Below are 25,743 nucleotides of genomic sequence, written 5' to 3'. Positions count from 1 at the left end.
TCCTATATAATTCCTGTCCACACCCACTCTGTCTTGCCTGTTGTTTAAGGAAAGAGTCAAATGATCAATGCAGAGTCAAATGATCAATGCAGAGTCAAATGATCAATGCATGGACACTTAATAATGTTCTCCAAGGCCCAATCCCGTTTCACCCCTTATCCTGTTTCACCCCTTGCCCCTACCACTTCGCCCATAGCCCTGTTTTGAGCGGGCTCGTCTAGGTTTTGCGTGTCCCAATTTTTGTTGAGATTCAGAGGTAGGGCAAAGTGTTAGGGCTACATGGACCTCCTAGGTTTTTTCAGAGACTCACTCCAAAAAAGGAAAATAGAGAAAAAAGAAAAACCGGCAGGATGGCGGCACGAGCGACCAAAGAAACCCACAAATGTGAGTATTTTCTCCATTAAAAATAACCTTTTTCTTATCCTAGTTTAATGTAGTTTCAGTGTATTATGGTCGTTTTCTTCATAACAAGCATAAACAATTGCTAATTGTATGCGGTAGCTAGCGAGCTAAATTGATATTCCACCTTAAATAGTCCAGCAGTTCTGACGCCTAAAGCTCCAGAACGTAACTGCTGCACCATTTAAGGTGGAACGGTAAAAAACCGACCAAGAATCTGGAGAATATCTGACTTTCAGCTTCGTGTCACCAAAGAATTAGGGGTGGGTGATAAAATATTGTCTTAAAGCCCCTCTTTGAAAGCGTATGATGCCCTAAATGTAGCTAAAGCTTTACCCTCCACTGCTGGCACTGATGAAGTAATGGCCCCTTGATGAAGTAATGTTTTTAGTTTTGAGGTTGGTCCCATTTCGTGGTGCAAGATGTCAACCAATACCCCTTGTAGTTCAGTTCCAAGGGGTTGGGGTGACACTCAGAAACAAGGGCTAGGGGTAATAAAAGAAACGGGATTGGGCCGAAGAGTTCTTTAGTTAAAAAAAAAAAACTGGTCCAACTTCATATAAAGTGTCTCTAATAACTGTGTAATTACATGTGAACAACATATGCAGCAACACTGTACTAATAATTTCATCACTGTTACAGCTGGATTACAGAAGTCCATCTTATATAATTACACAAGTGTAGATTAATAGTTGTAACAGCTTATTCTCATGTAATTACACAAGGGTAATAAATGTAATTACATTTGAAATCAGAAGTTACTTTTTCAGAAGAAGGAAGTGTGTAATAACTACATTAAGGCATTACTTACACGGTATCTGCCAGCTTTCCTGACACTTATCCAGCATTTATGTTGCTAGTGCTGTGACACTGTAAGCAGCTTCAGCTTTAAACCATTCTGTATATGTGACAGTCCAGCAGACGCCCCTTATCTCAAAATAGAACTTCTATAACATTAATTAAATGTGCTGCGTTTCCCCAAAGCAATGTCTGTTACTACTATGTTATTACACAGTACCTACATAATAACTACACAGGAACTGTCCACTTACTTTAAAGTGTAACTTTAACACTGAACTACAGGAAAGTTCCTGTGTAGAAGAAACACCTGTATAATTACATGAGGCAAAACTGAAGGTGATACACTTGTGTAATTACATAGGCTGTAATATTGGCAGTAGTTCATGTTATTACATATGATGTTCATGTGTAACTACACAGTTATTAGAGACAATCTAAAGTGGGACCAAAAATGGTTCTCTTTAGATCCATGAATGCTCAAAGAACCATATGCATGGTTAAAGGGTTCTTTGCATTGTGAAAGGCTTCAGATTGATGGAGAATGTGATGTAGATGTTTATGTAGCACCTAAAAGGGTTCTTCTATTTTTACGGTGTCAAGCTTGTAGCCGTAGAAGAACCCTTTTGGGTGCTCTATAGAACCCTTTTCAAAGCGGTCTGTATAGAACTGTCTAAAGCACATTCCTTCACATTTCCCATCAATCTGAAGAACTCTTTCACGATGCAAAGAACCCCTTAATCATGCAAAATGTTCTTTGAGTGTTTGTGGTTTTATGTAGAACCATTTTGTTTCGCAAAGGAACCCTTAAATAATCTTTTTAAAGTCCGTATTATGTAGAACCCATTTTGCTAAGGCTGTACACTCTTAAAAAGAGGTTCTCCACGGGTTGTTTAGTCAAGAAAATGGTTCTGTACAGAACCATTAACTGAAATTAAAGGGCTCTTTGCATTGTGAAAGGGTTCTTCAGATTAATGTAGAATGTTCTGTATAGAACCTTTTTGAAAATGGTTTTATATAACATCAAAAGGTGTGCCGCTATTCTAACAAGCCCTTTTTTGGTACGCTCTTAAAAGAGGCTTCTTTAGGAAAATGGTTCTATATAGCATCCAAAAGGGTTCCTCTGTTGTTATAGTGTTACATGTGTAATAATAGAAGCATTAGACCCTTTTGGGTGCTATAAAGAACCCTTTTTCAAAAAGATTCTTTATGGAACCATCAGTCATGCACATTTTCCATTGATCTGAAGAACCTTTTCTTGATGCGCACAACCCTTATTCATGCAAAGGGTTCTTTGAGTGTTCATGGTTCTATATAGAACCATTGTCTTTACTAATGAACCCTTGAAGAACCATCTATCTTTTTAAAGTCTGGTTTATGTAGAAGCCATTTTGCTAAGACTGTACACTCTTAAAAAGAGGTTCTCCAAGAGTTCCTAAGTAAAGAAAATGGGTCTGTACAGAACCATGAACCTCAAAGAACACGTTGGGGAAAAAATGGTTCTTCAGGGGTTCTTTAGGTAGGTTTAGTTAGTCTAGTCTGGGTTTTTCTGTAATGCTGTTTTCATATCTGGAGTTAACGGATAAGATTATGAACTGTTGTTCTGTAAAAGCTTCTGTGCTAAATTCAGTCCTAACTATAAGATAAGATTTCAGACCTTAGAGGTTTGTAATGCGGCCCCTGTAATCTAACAGTGAACACAGCACCAGTAGTTACATTGTAGTTACATGCATGTTCATATGTAATTACACAGTTATTAGACACTTTGCATGAAGTTGAACCCACAAAGCTGTAATTAACACATTTAACTGTCAGCACTGGTGGCGATTAAACCAGTTCGAAGAGGGGCAAAGAGAGATGAAGAAGGGAGGGGAAGGAAAGAGAGATAAGAGAGACAGATAGGGATTGAAAGTTCCGGAAAGGCTGAGAGAGTTAGTGAAAAGGCGAAAAAAAAGAGGAAGAAGAAAAGAAAAAAAAACTGCTCAGGCGTGAGTGAGGGAGTCTTTCGGAGAACGTCAGCTTTGTGTTTGCCTCCAAACTCGAGTCCCAGCTCTTTTCTCCACTCGTTTCAGATTCGTCTTTTGAGGGTCCTTCTCATTTGCTATTCAAAGACTTTCCCACCCCCAGCTCGCATGTGTTTGGGAATAATGAGTCTGCTCACAAATTCGACACTGTCTATTTTCTTTCGTTCTAAAAAAAAAAAACGTGTGGTGCTGTGGCGGAATTCTCGGAATTCTTTTCCGTGTCAGAGGACGGAGGCAGCGGATCACTTTTAATGAATGGAGCGAGTGTAGCAGTTGAACATGGTGGAGGCTTGAGTTCGAGTGCCGTTAAGAGGCTGTAATTGCATTGTCATTCCGTGTTTCTGTGAACAGGAAAGCACAGCTAGCTGTCACCTCGCCAGGAGCTTATCTGCTAATATGGCTGTATTCCGTTTACAATACAGGCACACTCCTCTCTCTCTCTCTCTCTCTCTCTCTCTCTCTCTCTCTCTCTCTCTCTCTCTTTTTCTTTTTCTTTCTCACTCCTTCCCCCCATTGTAGTCCAGGCCTTTTACCTCTAACTGTGTTTGCTATCTCTTCACTTTGTCTTTTTTCTGCTGTGTGACTTATTCTGCTAGCATAGCTACCTCGAGTCTGAGGTACCTGTAGGTTAATAGACCCGATCAAGTGTAAAGAGGATGGCTGATGGCTCGGTGTTACACCGGTCAGGCAAAACATTAAAACCACTTTTTTATCAGCTCCGCTAACTATATAGGTGCACTTTGTAGTTTTACAATTACTTCGTTATTCCCCTTTTACCCTGTTTTTCAGTGATCAGGACCCCCATGGACCCCTACAGAGGCGGTACAGTTTGGGTGGTGGGTCATTCTCAGCACTGCAGTGACACTGACGTGGTGGTGGTGGTGGTGTGTTAGTGTGTTTTGTGCTGGTACGAGTGGATCAGACACAGCAGTGCTGCTGGAGTTTCTAAACACTGTGTCCACTCACGGTCCACTCTATTAGACATTCCTACCTTGTCAGTCCACCTTGTAGATGTAAAGTCAGAGACGACAGCTCATCTGCTGCTGCGCAGTTTGTGTTGGTCGTCCTCTAGTCCTTCATCACTGGTCACAGGACACCGCCCACAGGACGCTGTTGGCTGGATATTTTTGGTTGGTGGACTATTCTCAGTCCAGCAGTGACACTGAGGTGTTTAAAAGCTCCAGCAGCACTGCTGTGTCTGATCCACTCAAACCAGCGCAACGCACACCAACACACCACCACGTCAGTGTTACTGCAGTGCTGAGAATGACCCACCACCCAAATAGTACCTGCTCTGTGAGGGTCCATGGGGGTCCTGACCACTGAAGAACAGGGTAAAAGGGGGTAACAGAGTATCAGAGAAACAGATGGACTACAGTCTGTAACTGTAGATCTACAAAGTGCAGCTATACAGTAAGTGGAGTAGAGTGGAGTGGAGAATAGACAGTGAGCTTAGAAACAAGGAGGTGCTCAATGTTATGCCTGATTGGTGTATGTTTGTGTTTTAATCTGTCCACTCTGGCATTTAGAGGAGCCTGTAGTCTTTTGAATGTGACGTTTGTGTGTGTGTGTGTGTGTGTGTGTGTGTGTGTGTGTGTGTGTGTGTGTGTGTGTGTTTGTTGCAGGTGATGGTGGCTGAAGCTCTGGACATCTCCAGGGAGACATACTTTGCAATCCTGATGGACCGTGCTTGTAACGGGCCTGTCATGGTGGGCAGTCCACAGGGGGGCATGGACATTGAGGAAGTGGCAGCCAGAACACCAGAGCTCATCTTTAAGGTACATGCCTGTCTGCTTGTTCGCTTGTATACGCATTCATATACATATACATGCCTCAATCATTGAATTCAGGTGTTTTATTCAGTCTGGTTGCCACACTTGTGTAAAATTAAGCCCCCTAGCCTCTGTCTTTACAGACATTTGCGGTTGTATTAGGAGAGTAGAGTGGTAGATAGGGTGCCACCTTTGCAACAAGTCAGTTTTCAAAATTTCTTACCCTCTAGATATTCCAGAATTAGCCATGAGTATGTCTCAGTTGCTGTGGTTCCCAAATACTTCCACTTTTCAATAATACCAATGCGTCAGACCATAAAGTTACAGAGCGGGTCACTGAGTGCTGAGGAGCGTAAGTCACCAACACTCTGCTGACTCAATCACTGCAGAGTTCAAACCTCCTCTGGCATCAACATGAGCACAAAAACTGTGCACTGGGAGCTTCATGGCATGGGACAAAGTGGTGTAAATCACGCCACTGCTGGACTGTAGAGCAGTTGAAACCTATTCCATGGAGTGACGAATCACACTTCTGTATTTGTCAGTCTGATGGACGAGTCTGGGTTTGGGGAATGTCAGGAGAACGGTACCTGCGTGACTGCATTGTGCCAGCTGTAAAGTTTGGTGGAGGAGGGATAATGATATGGGGTTGGCCTAGAACCCTTAGTTCCAGTGAAAAGAAATCCAAAAGACATTTTGGGCAATTGTACGCTTCAAACTTCAGTTTTGGGGAAGACCCTTTCCTGTTCCAGCATGACTGAGCCCCAGTGCACAAAGCAAGGTCCACAAAGGCGTGACTGGGTGAGTTTAGTGTGGAAGAACTTGACTGGCCCTCACAGAGCCCTGACCTCAACACCTTCCACATCCAACACTTTTGGGATGAATTAGAAGAGACTGTAAGCCCGACCCTCTCGTCCAACATCAGTGTCTGACCTTACAAACGCTCTCCTGGATGAATAGGCAAACTCCAGTCACACTCCAAAATCTTGTAGATAGCTTCCCAGAAGAGTCCAAGCTGTTATAGCTGCTAAAAATGGGATCATCTCCAAATGAATGCCTGTGGATTTAGATCGGGGTGACCGCTAAGCTCCTGTGGGCGTGATGTGTAGGTTTCAGTGTTTGACTGGAATTGATATAATTAAAGGGTGGTCTCTGACATTCTCACATTGCTGAATATAACAAGAAGTGTTGGATTACATGTCGCGTATGAGCATGTGGTCTGAGTGAGGTTCAGCACTAGACCCGGAACGTTCTATTCGGCCACCTCTGACGTGCATAATGTCCGTTGTGTCAAATGCTTGCAGTTCCAATCCAAAGGTGCTCAGTCAGAGAGCCACTCTGTAATTAGAGAGCTATTGTTGAGACCCTCGGTCTCTCTCTCTCTCTCTCTCTCTCTCTCTCTCTCTCTCTCTCTCTCTCTCTCTCTCTGTCTCTCTCTCTCTCTCTCTCTCTCTCTGTTTGGCAGCTTGCCACTGCATAATTGCAATCTCACCATTTTAATACGAACATCTACTTTGTGTCAAATTAGCACTGATAGTGGTGCTCTCTCTCTCTCTCTCTCTCTCTCGCTCTCGCTCTCGCTCTCTCTCTCTCTCTCTCTCTCTCGCTCTCTCTCTCTCTCGCTCTCTCTCTCGCTCACTCGCTCTCTCGCTCTCTCTCGCTCGCTCTCTCTCTCTCTCTGTTTTTCCACAGGAAGCCATAGATATTTTCGAAGGTGTTCGAGATGACCAGGCACTGCGTATGGCAGCTAATTTGGGCTTCAAAGGGCCACTGGAGAGGCAGGTAATGTGCCAGGACTTGAAGCAGCATGTTGTCCCACTCTAGACGCCGAATAGGGAAAAACTCACTGTTCTTAAGAATAAATGAACTCGCTGGAGACAGACTCTCTGCTCGCTTTCACAGATCCGGTTGGTCTGCTGATCCCTTTGACTGAATGCTGTGTGTTTTTAACGTTATGTCATTTTCAGCCACGAAAACATTGAGACGTTTGGCTTGTGCCCGTCTTGGCAGGCGTCTAGGTCAGGAGGTGAAATGCTCATCACGTCATTGTCGTAACAAAACCCCGTCTTCATGAGTTTAGAGGAGAAAGAAAGGGCCTCGTTTTTAATCTACAATATTATAAAGAGAGTTTAATCCAAGCACTTCAGGGCCGTTTGTTCAACCTTTCTGCATCACACGCACTTCTTTCTCTTCTTCATCTCCTCTTTTCATCTCTGTCCTCTGTTTGTCATCCTCTTTTTCTTTGTTGTTTTTGTTGCTGTTTTTGTTGTCGTCTTTTTCTTCATCTTATTCTTTGTCCTTCATCCTCGTCTTCTCTCTCCTTCATTCTTCTTTTTTGTCTTTTATTGTTCTTTTTCTTCTTCATTCTTCTTTCTCCTTCATTCTTCTTCTTTCTCCTTCATTCTTCTTCTTTCTCCTTCATTCTTCTTCTTCTCTCTCCTTCATTCTTCTTTTTTGTCTTTTATTGTTCTTTTTCTTCTTCATTATTCTCCTTCATTCTTCATCTCCTTCTTCTTCATCTTCTTCTTCTTTCTCCTTCATTCTTCTTCTTCTTCATTCTTCTTCTTCTTCATTCTTCTTCTTTTTCTTTTTCTTCTTCTTATTTCTCCTTCATTCTTCTTCTTTCTCCTTCATTCTTCTTCTTCTTCTCTCCTTCATTCTTCTTTTTTGTCTTTTATTGTTCTTTTTCTTCTTCATTATTCTCCTTCATTCTTCTTTCTCCTTCATTCTTCATCTCCTTCTTCTTCATCTTCTTCTTCTTTCTCCTTCATTCTTCTTCTTCTTCATTCTTCTTCTTCTTCATTCTTCTTCTTTTTCTTTTTCTTCTTCTTCTTTCTCCTTCTTCTTCTTCTTCATTCTTCTTCTTTTTCTTCTTCTTCTTCTTCTTCTTCTTTCTGCTTCATTCTTCTTCTTCTTCTTTCTCCTTCATTCTTTTTCATTCTTCTTCTCCTTTTCCTCTTCTTTCTCTTTCATTCTTCTTTTTCTTCTTCTTTCTCTTTCATTCTTCTTCTTTCTCTTTCATTCTTCTTCTTCGTCTTCCTTTATCTTGATTCTTCATCTTTTTCCTCCCTTTTCTCTTTTCTGTCTCATTCCTCTTCTCCTCTTCTTTCCCCTCCTTTGGCGTTGTATTAAGGCTAATTCAGAGTAGCATGCAGGACTCGGACGCGTTTGGATGCTGAAATACAGGAAATGTATAAATTGACTTAATGAAGGCGTTTTTTAAGGGCTGTGAACACGAGGCTTGAGCTCAGGATGCTCAGCGTGTCTGTATGTGGCTGTACGATCAGACATTGATTCCAGCAGCCCGAGGAGAGAGAAATTATTAATCAAGTGTGCTGCCTGTCGTTTTGTTTCTGCTAAAGTCGTCCTTTTAATAAAGCTCATTTGCAAACGTCTATTCAGCTCAGCTGTAATTAGGATGCTTTTGGAGGCGGAATATGGTTTAAATAACTTCAATAACTTTGAAGTGCTGTAAGATGACTAAACGAGGGCAGTGTGTGTGTGTGTGTGTGTGTGTGTGTGTGTGTGTGTGTGTCAGCGAATATGAGCTGCCGTGTTTAGTCATCCTGCATTCTTTAGTGCAGGAACACTGAGAAATGTCATTTTATCTCCACAAGGCTTTAGATAATGGGATATGTTAGGTTGGGACATCAGGAACACGCTGTATTACGGTGACCAGTCCAGTGTCCTCTCCTGCTTAAACTCTTGTTCCCACTTTATATTTAGTGTCTAATAACTGTGTAGTTACACATCAATAACATATGTAACAACACTAACTACTGATTCTTTAACCAGTGTTACACGTGGATTACAGCAGTACAGCCTGTGTAATTACACGTGTATCATTTTAATACACTACAGATAAAGTATTTTTACATATTACATTTGTTACATAATTACTGCGGAATAACTGTGTTATAACAAGGCAACCTACTGACTTCACATTGCCATTCTGTAATTTCCACTCTGTAATTGCACTGTACCTATATAACAGCTGAAGTTGATACACGTGTAATTACATAAGGTGTACTTCTGTAATCCGGCCGTAACAGCGACTAAATCGTTAGTAGTTGTTGTTGCATATGTTGTTCACATGTAACTACACAGTTATTAGAGACACTCAATACAAAGTGGGACCAAACTCTTCTCCCAGCAAGCTGCGCTCAGCTGTTTTACACTTCAGTGGTCATCTTGGACCTGTATCTACTGTAAAACATTTAATGGTGCTTTTCCACCGGGCAGTGCAGGGCTGTGTGGTTACAGATCAAGGCAATAAATACAGTAGCAGCAGTGTAGATGTTTCTGATTCACCTTTTACTCTGCTTTTGGTTTTACATTAGTCACAAACAGTGATCCAGTAAGGTAGCCTTGAAGAACCAGCGTATATAATATATTTCTATTATAATAATATCACTACTGTGGTACTAAACAAAATAACAACACCACAACAACAATAATATTATTATTAGTAGTGGTAGTAGTGGTAGTAGTTAGTAGTATTTGTAGTATAAAACTCCATAAACCCTGCAAAGTGAATAAATAATACAAAGCTTATTCTTAATCTTATAAATCTCAAAACATATTATGGAACTTTTTTCTTTTATTGTGCAAATGCAAATCAAGTATGCAAAAATGCAAATATGTACTTTTGTAACATCTTTATATGGCTGTTTTTGGGGTAAAACCTCTATTTTTGCTGTTTTTCAGTTTTTGACACTGTGAAAATGCCTGTTGTCCTTTACATTGTGTGTAAATTCCATGACGAATGAACTAAAAGAAACAGCCCGAAATGACTTGGGAAAAATTCCGGTTCCATTGACTGACATTAAAAGTAAAGTATGTTTTTTTCCTTCTCCTGTAAAATCATACTTTTGGAGATACAAGGTTTTGCCCCGACAACAGCGATATTCTTCCCAGCTACGTCCTTCATGGTTTACCAGTGTTTAAAACAGCTGCTGGTTATTTCGTCTGTACTGGACAGTGTAGTGGCCCATGTGAAACGGTACTGCTGGTCAGTTAAGGCTGGAAACGGGTTGTGAAAAAGTCTCCGTCTTTTCTAAAATACAGTAATTGTTCAGTCCTCAAAGGGCTGTTGTTTCTGTGTGCATGTGAGGATGTCTGTGTGTGTGTGTGTGATGAGAAGATGATTGTGTGTGTGTGTGTGTGTGTGTGTGTGTGTGTGTGTGTGTGGTTGCGATGATGGACGCTGACAGGCTGGTGAGTTTGATTGCTGTGGGGTAATTACTCCTCTCTCTGTGGATGTGTCCCAGGCTGCAGATCAGATTAAGAAGCTCTATGATCTGTTCCTGAAAGTCGACGCCACTCAAGTGGAAGTCAATCCACTCGGAGAGACTCCCCAAGGACAAGGTGAGACGCTTCCACACCGCAGCAGCTGTCTCTCAGGAGCTCCTCTGGGTTTGTGGGAAAGTCACGGTATATACTCGTCACCGAGTCTGCGCATACAAAAGTTGAATCGTAAGTGCGAGAGAAGAACCAGCTCTGGTGAGAGCAAAGCTGTAGCTCTGTTTTCTCACTGTCCAGATCAGCAGGTGTCCAGAGACTCCACTCAATCGATTGAGGCTCACTCAATGTCCTTTTTTATTGCTTTAAATCAAATGTTCTCACCAGTTAGCTACACTGTGTGGCCAAAAGTATATGGACGCCCTTCCTAGGTGTTGAGGTCAGGTGTTTCAGACACACCCGTTGCTAAGAGGTGGATAAAATCAAGCACATAGCCGTGCAGTCTTAGGGTCACTGCTGGACTGAGAATAGTCCAGCAACCAAAAATATCCAGCCAGCAGCGTCTTGTGCCCACTGGCGAAGAGCTAGAAGATGACCAACACAAACTGTGCAGCAGCAGATGAGCTACTGTCTCTGACTTTACTTCTACAAGGTGGACCAACAAGGTAGGAGTGTCTAATAGAGTGGACAGTGAGTGGACCCAGTGTTTTAAAAACTCCAGCAGCACTGCTTTGTCTGATCCACTCATACCAGCACACCAACACATCACCACCACATCAGTGGCCCTGCAGTGCCTAGAATGATCCACCTACACTGTGGTGGTTCCGATCAATAACAGGATGAAGGGGGACTAACACATTATGAAGACTACAGTCTGTAAGTGGAGAACTGCAAATTGAGTTTAATAAGTGAACCTGATAAAACAGGCGGTGAGTGTAAATACTTTGAAAGTTGATTGTTTTAAAATACAGTCAGATTGATGCTTTTACAGCTCTCTCCTGTTTCTCATCAGGCTGAGTGGGATTTAATGATGGGTATCAGTGGCTGCAGTGATGTGTATTATGTCAAAGCATCATTGACAAAAGCTTCTGCTTAGCACATTTTCCCCCGAAGTGTGTCGTACCCACAAAATAACAGCTGTCCCAGTCTTTATAGTTCACCTTGTTAAAACCATGAACTTCTCTCCATTCTCTCCTCTTCCCTCCTCTTCTCTCCTCTTCTCTCCTTTCTTCTCTTCTCTCCTCTTCTCTCCTTTCTTCTCTTCTCTCCTCTCTTCTCTCTTCTCTCTTCTCTCCTTTCTTCTCTTCTCTCCTCTTCTCTCCTTTCTTCTCTTCTCTCCTCTCTTCTCTCTTCTCTCTTCTCTTCTCTCCTTTCTTCTCTTCTCTCCTCTTCTCTCCTTTCTTCTCTTCTCTCCTCTCTTCTCTCTTCTCTCCTTTCTCCTCTTCTCTCCTCTTCTCTCCTTTCTTCTCTTCTCTCCTCTACTCTCCTTTCTTCTCTTCTCTCCTCTTCTCTCCTTTCTTCTCTTCTCTCCTCTTCCCTCCTCTTCTCTCCTCTTCTCTCCTTTCTTCTCTTCTCTCCTCTTCTCTCCTTTCTTCTCTTCTCTCCTCTCTTCTCTCTTCTCTCTTCTCTTCTCTCCTTTCTTCTCTTCTCTCCTCTTCTCTCCTTTCTTCTCTTCTCTCCTCTCTTCTCTCTTCTCTTCTCTCTTCTCTCCTCTCTTCTCTCTTCTCTCTTCTCTTCTCTTCTCTCCTTTCTTCTCTTCTCTCTTCTCTCGTCTCCTGTCTTCTCTCCTCCTCTCTCTTCTTCTCTTCTCTCCTCTTCTGTCCTCTCTTTCTCTGTCTCTTTCTCTGTTCATCTCTTCTGCTTTCTTCTCTTTTTTCTCTTCTTTATTCCTCTCTTCTTTCTTTTTGTCTCTCTTTCTTTTCACTTCTACTTTCTTCTCCTTTCTTCTCTTCTCCCACCTCTCTTCTCTTTCCTCATTTATCTCTTACTTCACTTTGTACTTTTTCTTTCTTTTTGTCTCCGTGCTAGTTTGTTTGTGTGTGATCAGCTCTCAGTGCTGTATCAGCTCTCAGTGACATCATGGTGTTTATATTAAACGTCTCTCCGTGCCGGACGGAGCTCACGTTCCTCCCTCTGTAGTTTGATGAATTGTTCAGAGACGACATTGTTAGTGTTCTGTAGTGTCAGGAGATGACAAAGTAAGAGGATGTGTTTATTATCTCTCTCTCTCTCTCTCTCTCTCTCTCTCTCTCTCTCTCTCTCTCTCTCTGTATGTCTAATGAAGTGTTTTCTCTGTGTTTAATCAGACTGAGCGTGTTTGTTCAGAGTCGTCTGCTCCTCACACGTCTGCTGTCGGCCTGGATTTGATTAAAACCTGTCTGTGACTCCGTCTCGCTCGCTGTCTGTCGCCTGTCTTCTCACTCACTGTCTCTCTCTCTCTTTCTTATTCCTCTCCTCCTTTCTTACATTCCTCTCTCTTCCACACCTTTTCACTATCTCACCATCTCTTCTTACTCCTCTCTCTCTCCCAATCGCTCTCCTTCCCTTTCTCCTCTCTCTCCTTTCCTTTTCTCCTCGCTCTCCTTTCCTTTTCTCTTCCCACTCTCTCTCTCTTTCTTATTCCTCTCCTCCTTTCTTACATTCCTCTCTCTTGCACACCTTTTCACTATCTCCCCATCTCTTCTTACTCCTCTCTCTCTCCCAATCGCTCTCCTTCCCTTTCTCCTCGCTCTCCTTTCCTTTTCTCTTCACTCTCCTTTCCTTTTCTCCTCCCACTCTCTCACTCTTTCTTATTCATCCACCTTTTCTTTCTGTATTTCTTCTTACTTTTCTCCCTCCCTGTCGCTCTTTCTCATTCTCGCTCGCTCTCTCTCTCTCTCTCTCTGTTGATTACTCACCTTTCTTCCTTCTCTTCCACACCTTTTCTCTCTATCTTTTCTTATTTCTCTCTCTCCCTTTCTCCTCTCTCTGTCCCTTTTTCTTTCTCTCATTGTTTTTATTCATCACCTATTTCTTCTCGCTTTCACATCTTTGTTCTCTGTTTCTCCTTTCTCTATTTCTCTCTTTTCCTTTCTCCTCTCTCTCTATTTTCATCTTTTTCTTTACTCTTTACATCTTGTTCTTCGTCTTGTGCTCTTGCCCCCCGTCTTGAATGTGTAGAGAGGGAGAGGAAGAGAGAGAGAAATGGACAAAAAGCAGAGGATAAAGATAGAAAAGATGGATGGAGAGAGAGAAAGTTAAAGGAAGAGAGAGGGAGGAAGGGAAAGCAAAGGAGGTTGAGAGAGAGAAAATGATGGAAGGGGTGAGAGGGAGACTTGGAGGAGGAGGGAAGGAAAAGGTGAAAGGGGTGAGAGAGAGAGAGGGAAAGAGTGAGGGAGAAGAAAGGGGGAATAAAGGGGTGAAGGAGAGGGAAGGGGAAAATGAATGGAAGGGTGAGAGAGGAGGGGAAAAATAGAAAGAGAGGGAAGAAAAGGAAGGGTGAGACAAAGTTAGAGGAAGAAGGGAAAATTGAGGGGGTGAGAGAGAGAAAGAGTTACAGAAAGAGAGGGGGAGGGAAAAGATGAAGAGATAAGAGAGTGAGGGAGATGATGGAGAGTGAGAGAGAGAGAGAAATGGAGGGATAGAGTTGGAAGTCTACAGACGAGTCTGATTAGAGTCCTCCTCTCCTCCCTCCGATTCATCACCTCCTCTCGCTGTGCTGGATGAGCTCAGAGACGCTGCACTGAGAGCGCAGTGATGAATGCTCAGCCTCTCTAGCTGCTGCCTAAATGATTGTATTGAGCTCTGTAGTGGCCATTATATCACACACATAACGGCTGGAGCAGAAACATGTACGAGTCTGTGGATGATGGCATCTCCAGGGAAAGGACTGTGATGTAGAGGGAGAAGATCGATCATAGGATTCTACGGAGGGTGGGGAGAAGGAGGCGGCCCATTTGGTCGGGCTTGAAGTGATGGTTCACATTTGCGGTTTTCTGCTTATCTCGCATGCAGTTGATCAGCCAAGACATGCTCGGGGTGTGAAGTTCACTTCAGTAGTTGTATACTGAAGCTACGCGGCTAATGTAGCAAGGAGTGACATGCACTTAACCCTCTACTGCACGTTGTGTTGCCATATGGCAACAATTACTTTATCTGTAAAAAATATTGACTGATTTTTTTTTATTGTGCTTTAGTGAATTTTAAAGCGTGTCATGCAGATTCAGAAACCACATACGTCTCATAATCTCTAAGATTGCAAGTTTGATCCCTGGCGATGCCACAGCCCTCTGTAACCAGGAGTCCAACAGAGCATAACTGACCTTGTTCGCTCTCCCAGCTTGTTAGCATCATGTGATCAGACAACCTAACAAGTAGGTGGTGATGGGTATAATTAAATTGAGGAGAAACGTGGGTATGAATACATGCAGTGGGCGACAGTGGTTAGCACTGTTGCCTTACAGCAAGAAGGGCCTGGGTTCGATTCCCCGGCCGGGTAACCAGAGTCTTTGTTTGCATGTTGTTTGCATGTTCTCCCCATGTCTGCATGGGTTTCCAGCAGGTGCTCTGGTTTCCTCCCACAGTCCAGAGATGTAGAATCAGGCTAATTGGAGACACTAAATTGGCTCTAGGTGTTTGTGTGTCCGCCCTGTGATGGACTGGCAGCCTCTCCAGGGTGTTACCTGCCTTCCGCCCAATTAATGCTGGGATAGGCTCCAGCACCACTGCAAACCAGGAGGATAAACGGCTTAGAATATATGTGATATGCAGTTTACCCAATGCTAAGCTTATATTGCTTGTTAGCTACATTAGCCTCATAGCTCCAGTGCAAGGCTGAAGAACAACTTCAGACGCTAAACATGTATTTGCTGATCAGCTACACACTGTTTGATTGGGATGGGACGGCTTTGTTACCGTAATTTGTGGTTATTTAGTTATTTTATCACCTTTTTTTTTCAAGGTTCCATTATGTTACATTAACTCTATACATCTTATCTTGACTCCAGTCTTTTTATTTTTCTATAATAAACCGTTTTAAAGTGTGTATGGCCCCCTTCTCCACAAACTGAATGTAGTGTGCCTTTATAAAAATGAATTACACTGGAATTACATGTTATTACCATGGTTATTATACATTATGAATTGTTAATATAATGCATTATAAGTAGTGTTAATAATGTTATATTTGATAGTAGAGTGTTGTCATTGTAATTTATTTCCTCACTGGTTCTAACGTCAAGCGCTAGAACCCTTCACTCTGCAACATCACTACAGTACAATAATGCTTATTTCTGCTAGCGTTCTATTGGATATGCAGTGTTGAGTTAGTGCCAAGCTAATGGTGGTGCACATTAACAGTGGTGTACATTGACTTTCCCACACTGGGTAAAACACTGAGGGCAGCTCTAGTTTAAACTCTGAAGCCTGTAATGAACTTTACTGTGGATGTTTTAGTGTTTCAGTAAATTCTTCAACTCGAAGCCTCTCTCTTAACACTGGAGGAGGCTTTAGTACAGTACGCTTCACTTTACTGGTGGACAAATACGACTTATGAGCTCTTATAATTTGTTTTGAACAGTACTTATAATGCATTATGTTAAGAATTCATAATGCATAATAAGCATGGCTATAATGTGTAATGTATATTTATAGCCATGTTTATGATGCCTTATGAATGCATTATAACAGGTTATGAATGTGTTTATAGGTGCTTACAAATGTTACATTCATAGAAAGTGTTACCAAAATTTCTTCTTAAAATTTCCCAGTTTTCACTCACCAATGTTTTTTTTTGGGGGGGGGGGTGGGGGGGGGGGGGGTTTGCTCTTACATAAGAACAGAATCCACACACTCATGAGCACAAAGGTGACTTTTACGACTTTTTCTTAGAACATTTCTCAAGAACTAATTTATGAAAAAACACTGATGTTGGTTATTGAGGCCCAAACGTACCTGTTCAGCAGTGTGTTGTGTAAGTTCTCCCGCTAAGCTATCGCTTTACAGAGTGACGCACTGTTGTTGTTTCATAAAGCTTTCACAAGCTGAATCATGTATATTCTATCCTTTATTTCCCTTCAGGAGAGCCTTCAGACCACACTGAAAGGTGGAAGGGAGACGATGCCCTTTTGTGTTTTAAAGCTGCTTTGGCCTAAGGGAAGGTAGCTCACTGTTCAAATGTTATTTGTTCTGAACAGTGTCCAGCAGCGAAACGTTAAAGCAGAGCTCATCATAAATAATAATATTTCCCTTCGAGGCACTGTCAGACTTTACGCGGTGGAGACATCACGCTCAGATACCCAACACTGAAGACTAAAGCTGTGCTGGTTTAACACGAAAACTCATTAGCTTTCATGTTACCTTAGGAACAGAATCTGTTCCCACAGTTCTGTATGGATAGAAAAGCACTTCTCTGTTAGTTCTGCTTCGTGTAGAGGCCCTGTTTGTAGAACGGGACCCTCTGGATTGAGATATTATAGAACAGCACAATCTGGACACTGGACCTCACTTTTGGGCAGCATCTTAATGCCGATTTTAATGCTAATTGTTACTTTTTAGACCCTTTTTTATCTTTAAGGATCTGGAGGTTCTCTGGCCTTTCTGCATTGTTTTTGTGACATCACAAAAACCTGCCCATTTGCATATATTAATTCAGCCTACAGCAAGTTTAGCCACGCCAGTCAATGAATGTTACTGCCAAGGTCGATTACTGTACCTTGGCAGTACCTGTACCTAAATTTACTAAATGAATAGGTTTTAATGGAAGATAGAAAGTGTAGAAAGATCCTTAAAGTCCTAAAATACATTTCAATAAGTCAAAAATGTCTAAAAAAAAAAAGGTTTTGCTTTAAAGTCTAAGGTGAAGCTCAAAGGCAAGGGAAACAAGAGTATTTAGTAGTATTTAGTAGTATTTAGTATGTATTTGGTATGTATTTAGTATGTATGTAGTAGTATTTTAGAATAATTCCCCCAAATAAAAATATCCAGTGGTCATGTGGTCAGAGCCAGAGCACTAATGAAGGGGTAGAGGATCCAGAACTGGTAATAAAGTCAAGGACATTTAAGAATTTGATTGTGAAGTCTAGCAGATATTCATGTTTCATTTCCCGCCAATCTGAATAAAATAAACATTAAAGGGCCCATATCTTGGAAAATTCCCTCATTTTTCAACTATGCAGCAAAAACAGCTTGTTTTGAATTCATTCAGCTTGTTTTTGGGATGTCACAAGTACCAGCTCATTTACATAAATAAATTCAGCCTACAGGAGTTTAGCAACGACCATTCAGTGAAATGTTCTGCGTAGGTCAATGACCGTACCTTGAACATGTATAAAGGTTTAAATGGAAGGTGTTTGATAGAAAGGAAAGTGCAGAAAGATCCTTAAAGTCTTACAAAGTCTTAAAATACGTTTTAAAAAGTCAAACAGTGTGTAAAAACCTTTATTTTCAACAATTAGAGGCATTAGAATATATAATAAGGCCCAAAGGCGAGGGTGAAGTCACTGTATAATGTAGTATTTCAATAAAATAAAAATATCCAGTGGTCATGGGGGGTCAGAAACACACCAGGACGTACAACTGATAAAGTCGAGCGCAGAAAAAAAAGGGATACTTAAAAAAAAAATGTGGAAGGATTGTGCACTAAATAAAATAAACATTAAAAGACCCATATCATAGAAAAAGTCCCTTATAACACTCTTAAAGTGTCAGAACATACTATTCACAGTATGTTCCATGTGTGGTTTGAATTAATTGCGCTTGTTTTTTGTGATGTCACAAGAACCAGCTCATTTACATACGTAAATTCAGCCTACATCAGTTTAGCCACACCCATGCACATTAAAGTGCTAAAGAGTTTTTAAACCTGGAGATTTTTTTTTAAAGTCCCAATACATGGCAGCCAATCAGAACAGAGCTCATTTGTGTTAGCCAGACTAGCATCCATGCTGGAGAACAGCTCCCACCCCATGCCTGAGACTCTGGCAGCACTGGGCAGCTCCTTCAGTGACCGGCTGCTTAACCCCAAGTGTGTGAAGGAGTTGCTTTCACAGGTCCTTCCTTCCTGCTGCTGTCAGACTGTACAACCAGCCTCTGCTCCCAGTAGAACCCCCTTCACTCCCACTAGACCTCACACACCTACAGAGCACACAGTGATTTTATCACCTATTCCTGTGTGCAATATAATCACCACACCATGTGCAATATATTGTTAAATATCTCTATAGTGTAAATACTGAGCTTTCTATTTAGAATTGTTTATATTGTTAACTCCTCACCATCCCATGTGTGATATAAACCAGTACCTCATGTGCAAAACTCCATGTGAATTTCAGGCAAAATATCCTTAAAATGTAAATATCTTAGCTTTTTTATTTATTTATAGTTCTTTATTTTGTTTATATTTTTTTATCTTTTTATGTTTAGTTCTAATATACACTCACTGGCCACTTTATTATTATGCTAGTAAAAGGTTGGACCCCCTTTTGCCTTCAGAACTGCCTTAATTCTTTGTGGCACACTTTCAGCAAGGTGTTGGAAACGTTCCTCAGAGATTTTGGTTGGTGATTTGAGTTCCTGTTGCCTTTCTATCATCTGGAACCAGTCTGCCCGTTCTCCTCTGACCTCTCACATCAACAAGGCATTTTCATCCACACAACTGACCGCTCACTGGATGTTTCCTCTTTTTCGGACCGTTCTCTGTAAACCCTAGAGATGGTTGAGCGTGAAAATCCCAGCAGATCAGCAGTTTCTGAAATACTCAGACCAGCCCGTCTGGCACCAACAACCACGCCACGTTCAAAGTCCCTTAAATCCCCTTTCTTCCCCGTTCTGATGCTCAGTCTGCACTTCAGCACGTTGTCTTGACCACCTCTACATGCCTAAATGCATTGAGTTGTGGCCGTGTGATTGGCTGATTAGCTATTTGTGTTAACAAGCAACTGAACAGGTGTACCTAATAAAGTGGCCGGTGAGTATACATTGCCTAAATAGTAACAAGTAACAAACTGAAAAAAAAAACCTTATTAAGAACTGGACAAGGTTAATTACTTGTTTGTTAATTCTCTTGTTACTTCTCCTTTTCTTGAGTACGTTGCTGTCCCTTTGCCGCTGTAGCACTGAGAATTTCCCCGTTGTGGGACTAATAAAGGATTATCTTATTTACATATATCAGTCTTTAAGACACTCCAACAGAAACAGTCAGTTTAATTCTGAGAGTTAGAGAGCTTGGAAAATAATCATGTAAAATGAATTTTGACCAAATTAAGCTACAAAAAATGCAAGACGTGGACAAAATAAAATGCAAGAAAAATGTGGGACATGGGCTTTTAATTAATGCCATTGTATATGAAGTGGCGCTGTTTTCCTCTGTTGATGGTTTAAACAGAGTTTAATTGTAACGATCGTGCAGCAACTCTAATCATTTGTTACATTCATTTGTCTTGGAAGCACATTCATAAGCCTTTAAACATGCAAGATGTAATATATGGATCAAAAGGGCTTTAAGATTAAGCAAAAAGTTTCCATTAACCCTTCAGTCCAGTTTGTCCAAACTTTTGGCTGAACAAATGGAGAAACCAGCACTAATGCTTTCATTTTGCTCATGTTTTTCTCAGTTGTGTGCTTCGATGCCAAAATAAACTTTGACGACAACGCCGAGTTCCGCCAGAAAGCCGTCTTCGCCATGGATGACACGGCCGAGAGTGACCCCATCGAAACCGAGGCGGCCAAATATGACCTCAAATACATCGGCCTGGATGGAAACATCGCCTGCTTTGGTGTGTTTACTTATTTTAATAGATCGTGTTCTTTATTGGTTTGTAATAACTTTACATATTAAAGACTGATCAGGTTCGTTTAGAGGAAACAATGTCACATGTAATAATGACTAAAATTAGTCAATAAAATTAGTTCATCACTTGCTAAGAGCAACATTCAAAATGTCTGGAAAAATGTAAATATTGAGTGTTCATAGTGTACTGATTGAAGGTCTTCCTTAGATCTGAGTTACATTTACATTTATGGCATTTGGCTGACGCTCTTATCCAGAGCGACTTACAACTTGATCATTTTACACAGGTAGGCCAAGGTGGTGTTAGGAGTCTTGCCCAAGGACTTGCCCTGGTGGGGGATTGAACCCCAGTCTACAGTGTAGAAGGCGGTGGTGTTAACCACTACACTAACCAACAACAGCGATAGTTACAGTGATACGGCACCTATAAATGCTGATAGTATGGCTTACGTTAGCAGGTTTAGCTGAAAATGCAGCAGACCCTCGATCACCACCCGTTGTCCTGTCCATATCATCTGAGTCGGAATAGTCAGTCTTGTAATATTGATTGGGATGCACATATGAGACTAATGATGTGAGAAATTCAACAAAGCTGAAGTTGGCTTCTTGTTTAAGTGTCCCGTTCTAGCTTAAATGATGTAGCAGTTACATTCAGGTGCTGGTACAGCTGCCAGAATGTAGGTGCTGCTCCATTTAAGGTGGAATAGAAAATTTAAACAAAAAAAGCTGCTGAATAAGAAGCCAGCTTTTTAGAACCAAGAACCGACCAACTGTGTTAGCCCACAAAGGAATTTCACCTCTAAACTTAGGTAAAACACCCTCATGCACACTCGTGAACACACACACTAGGGGGCAGTGAGCACACTTGCTCAGAGCGGTGGGCAGCCCTATCCACAGCCTCCGGGGAGCAGTTGGGGGTAAGGTGCCTTGCTCAAATGCACTTCAGTTATGTCCTGTTAGCTCAGGGGATTGAAATGGCAACATTTCGGTCACAAGGCTGGTACCCTAGCCTACAGCCTATGACAGCCCCTGCTGCTCTGTTTAAGGTAGAACAGAAAATTTAAACAAACAAGTTACATAATAGACTGGCGACCTGTCCAGGGTGTATCCTGCTTTCCTCCCGATGACCGCAGGGATAGGCTCCAGCGCCCCCCCGCGACCCTGAGGGAGAAGCGGCTTAGAAAGTGTGTGTGTGTGTGTGTGTGTGTGTGTGTGTGTGTGTGTGTGTGTGCGTGTGTGTGTGCTACATAATAAGAAGCCAACTTTTTAATGGGGCAAGTTTTGGAAAACAGTAATGACATAGGTTTATCTGTAATATATATACCATAATATTCCACATATAAGTATCTGACAATCTAACATTGAATATATTTTATCTATATTTTTCTGTTTTATATGTGAGGCATGTACTTTTTTGAGATACTATAATATTGTATGCAGCAGTTATAATTGCCAAAAATTGCTTTTTTGATTTGCTTTGGTTTTGTTCTACGAAAATTTGTAAACAAGAAGGAAATAATGTAACATTGATGTTAATGTAACAAAATATAATTCAAAGCAGTCCAAGTTTCAAATAATTACAACCCCAATTCCAATGAAGTTGGGACGTTGTGTAAAACATAAATAAAAACAAAATACAATGAATTGCAAATCCTTTTCAACCTATATTCAACTGAACGGATAAACTTTATTGTTTTTTTTGCAAATATTCACTAATTTGATGCCTGCAACACGTTCCAATGAAGTTGGGACAGGGGCGTGTTTACCACTGTGTTACATCACCTTTCCCTTTAACAACACTCAATAAGCGTTTGGGAACTGAGGACATGAATTGTTGAAGCTTTGTAGGTGGAATTCTTTCCCATTCTTGCTTGATGTACTTCAGCTGCTCAGCAGTCCGGGGGTCTCCGTTGTCGTATTTTGCGCTTCATAATGTGCCGCACATTTTCAATGGGAGACCGGTCTGGACTGCAGGCAGGCCAGTCTAGTACCTGCACTCTTTTACTACGAAGCCACGCTGTTGTAACACGTGCAGAATGTGACTTGGCATCGTCTTGCTGAAATAAGCAGGACGTCCCTGAAAAAGACGCTGCTTGGATGGCAGCAGATGTTGCTCCAAAACCTGTATGTACCTTTCAGCATTAATGGTGCCTTCACAGATGTGCAGGTTACCCATGCCATGGGCACTAACACACCCCCACACCATCAGAGATGCTGGCTTTTGAACTTTGCACTGGTAACAATCTGGACAGTCCTTTTCCTCTTTGGCCCAGAGGACATAACGTCCATGATTTCCAAAAACAATTTGAAATATCTCATCTTTGTAGTGTATTCAATTGAATATAGGTTGAAAAGGATTTGCAGATCATCGTATTCTGTTTTTATTTATGTTTTACACAACGTCCCAACTTCATTGGAATTGGGGTTGTAAAAATATAAACAAAAACAGACAAAAGGCATTGTTTTCTTGTTACAGTTGTTTTTTCTGTAATTTAACAATGTCAGTTTGTGCCGTTATGACTATTATATCTCATTGCTGTGACTAATAACATCACAATATGGTTTTCGGCTCATACTGCAAACATTGTCTTTAAATAACTGCATAGTTCATTACAAAGAGAGCATGATTATTTCTGTTTAATTGAAATTACTACAGTGCATTTTATGAAGTGTTAAATAGATCATATTTTATAAATAAACTTGTTTAAACTTTAATATACAATTAATATACTTAATAATACTTAATAATATACTTTAATATATTACAACACGTTTACCGAAAGTAAACATTGTTTGTTTATTGGAAGTAAAGTTAGCCGTCCCCAGTCTTTTAAGGGTCAGCATACGTGTTCTCATGTGTTTGGTATATCATGTCTACAGATACGTTAACGTGCCAGATCAGCTCTTCTGAGAGTTCAACCTGACGACAAGCTGTGAGACTGTGCACCCCTTTATGAAGCGTGATAAAGACACGTTTGGGGAGTTGTTATCTCCGGTTCCGCAGCGTCTTATCTTAAGGGGTCTTATTTTGATCTTATTGAAATTATTGGACTATGTGAAAGTCTAACCACATAGACTTTATTCCAGTCAGGCTCTTACACAGCGATCTAGCTGCTCCTGATGAGACCTGCTGGAAGCAATGGCTTCCAATTAATGAGAAACCTCTAGAAAACGGTTCATGGAGACAGAGACACGGTTCGAGTTGTCATTGAAGCTGCATCTCTTTGGAAATCATGACTTTAAGGCCGGAGGGTGAAAATAAAAAAGACTCCCTACAGCCTAAGAAAGAGAAGATAAGGTCATTGACACTGCAAACTATCTGTATTTGGGAGAAATCATCAGAGGGAAATGAATAGAGTAGCTCAACATGGTGTTATGGTACTGCTGTGTTATTAATGTAGGAGAAAGTCACATTTAAAGCAGTAAACCACAAGCGACTGCGCTACAGTGAATTTGTATTTTCCATCCAGTCCACATACAGCTGACTGTGTTTGATATGTAGTAATGATAGTGGTGAAATAATGAATCTGAAAAAGAAATTTTGCTTGGGGGCTATTTAGCCTTACAACACCTTGCATGCACTTGAATCCACCATTAATCCCTATTAAGGAAACATATCAAAACATTTTAAGCCAAAACTGTATAGCAGTACTACCATAAAACTACATCTCAGGCATCAGACAGTGCATCTCCCTGTGTGGGAGCTTTTAGAGGCATTAAACTCTTTGGACGTCTGGTTCCCGTCACCAGCAATGTGAACAATTCTGACTGAATGACTTTGTTTACCTCTTAATCGTTTAGTTATGCAGGTAGTTTTCCCATTCAAAGGGTGTTGTTAGGCACAATGTGAACATCTTGTATGACTGGTAGTTTCTGCCTGAGGCATTGTGAAAAAGGCCTGTAAGGACTTTGTTACGTGCTATAAGTACACGGTTATAGACAGAGATGCTGGTTTCAACGTGTGACGGTAAAGTGCTAAAGCGAGTTTATCTTTGTTGAGAGTGCTTGCCAAGCTTCAGCGTTCACTCTGAGAAGCAGGACTAGAGCTGGACTCTAGCTGCAGGAAAACACTCAAGCTCCTGGCTCGGCTGCAGGAGTAATGAGGCAGGCTCGAAAGGCCAGCTAGCACCACTGCTACTGCTGATGTTCAATAGACCTGCGGTCTGATTCACTGATCTGTCCGACTGCCGGGCTGATACACAATTAGATTAGTTTTTTATGCAGGGTTTTTTTTTTTCAAATATATATGTATATTTTGTTAGTGTGCCTTTAAGACTATTTTTTTTAAATGTGGCATTTGTCAGTAAATTTTAGTGCACAGGTGTGCAGAGGCGTGTTCTTTGTAGAGGATGTAACTGGGCTGCACAAACATTTGCATATGACTGTATCTAGCCTATATATATATATATATATGTGTGTGTGTGTGTGTGTGTATTCAGTGTATAAGAGAGGTTTTACCCTCTGATTGATTAGTCGTGCATGTTCCTGTTGGACGTCAGTCTCATACAAACTTGCTATGCCTCTTATTTAGTTCTGTTTCTTGACCTGTTGTTTCCAGGCTTTTCACACATGTGACGTTAATCCCTATTGTGTTTGCCCATTGCAGTAAACGGTGCCGGCCTCGCTATGGCAACATGTGACATCATTGACCTGCACGGCGGCAAACCAGCTAACTTCCTGGACCTGGGAGGAGGAGTGAAGGAGAACCAGGTGTACGCAGCTTTCAAGCTGCTCACTGCTGACCCGAAGGTAAGAGATCATGTGGAACCCAACACTGGAGCACAGCCCACTGTTCCACTGGAAAATGTGGGTTATACCTGAAACAGAGTTTGACAAACCGATGTAATGGTGAATTATCATAATAACATTTGTTTAAATTTATTCAGCACCTTTTCATAAAGACACAGACACTTTACAGGAGTGAAAAATACGTTACCAGAAAGAAATCAAACAACCCACAACACACACATGCACACGTTCTCCAGCTGTTGGAGGGCAAACTCCCCATTGTTGACTCTTTTTGCTGGCATGGAAGCCTCTCTGCCCAGGGGTCCTACGGTGTAGCATCACACAGGCAGACTGCCAAGGAAGCCCCTCAGTTCTCAGCTATAAATGGGTGGCGTCGTTCATGCAGCTGAACACCAGCAGTCCAAACAGCCTCATATAGCTGTGGTGTAGCATCACTCAAGCAGTCAGACCAGGCACGTAGCTGTGGTGTAGCGCTGCTTAAGTGACCAGCCCAGGAAACCACATACCAATGATATAACACTGCTTAAGTGGCCGGCCTAAGCTGTGATGTAGCGCTGCTCAAGCGTCCAGCTCAAGCAGCCGCATACCTGTAATGTAGAGCCAATCAAGCAGTCAGTCCTGGCAGAAATGTAGCTGCAGCATAGCGTCCCGCAAGTGGCTGGCGAAGGCAGCGACATAGCTTTCATGCAGCCAGTCCAGGAAGCCACAATGTTGCGATATAGCATTGTCCTAAATATGTGTATATTGTTGCTGTCAAAAGGAAATAATTCTCCAAAATAATCATTTTACAGGAGAAGGAACAAACCTACTGTACATTTAATGTAAGTCAAAGGAACCAGAGGTTTTTTCCGAGTAATTTTGGGCTTTTGGTCCGTTCATCATGAAGTTTGAACACCGTGTAAAGGGTTACAGGCATTTTCAAATCCAAATCCATTCAAATACAATGAAAAACATCAAAAATGGAGATAAGGTCGTGTTCCGACAGCAGTGATGT

General features: G+C 41.5%; 1 protein-coding gene across 1 annotated transcript in view; it reads left to right on the top strand.

The window, feature by feature from the left end:
• suclg2 (succinate-CoA ligase GDP-forming subunit beta) overlaps positions 1 to 25,743 on the top strand; it is a 188,663-nt gene that overhangs the window by 84,500 nt on the left and 78,420 nt on the right. The window contains exons 5-9 of the mRNA XM_017711485.2: positions 4,847 to 4,999; positions 6,686 to 6,775; positions 10,264 to 10,360; positions 19,825 to 19,986; positions 24,607 to 24,749. Coding sequence (XP_017566974.1) covers positions 4,847 to 4,999; positions 6,686 to 6,775; positions 10,264 to 10,360; positions 19,825 to 19,986; positions 24,607 to 24,749 — 645 coding nt within the window. The remainder of the gene's footprint in view (positions 1 to 4,846; positions 5,000 to 6,685; positions 6,776 to 10,263; positions 10,361 to 19,824; positions 19,987 to 24,606; positions 24,750 to 25,743) is intronic.

Source organism: Pygocentrus nattereri, chromosome 21 (genome assembly GCF_015220715.1).
Source record: "Pygocentrus nattereri isolate fPygNat1 chromosome 21, fPygNat1.pri, whole genome shotgun sequence".
Lineage (NCBI taxonomy): Eukaryota > Metazoa > Chordata > Actinopteri > Characiformes > Serrasalmidae > Pygocentrus > Pygocentrus nattereri.
The sequence above is the reverse complement of the archived record's forward strand: the minus strand, read 5'-3'. Positions and strand labels throughout refer to the sequence as shown.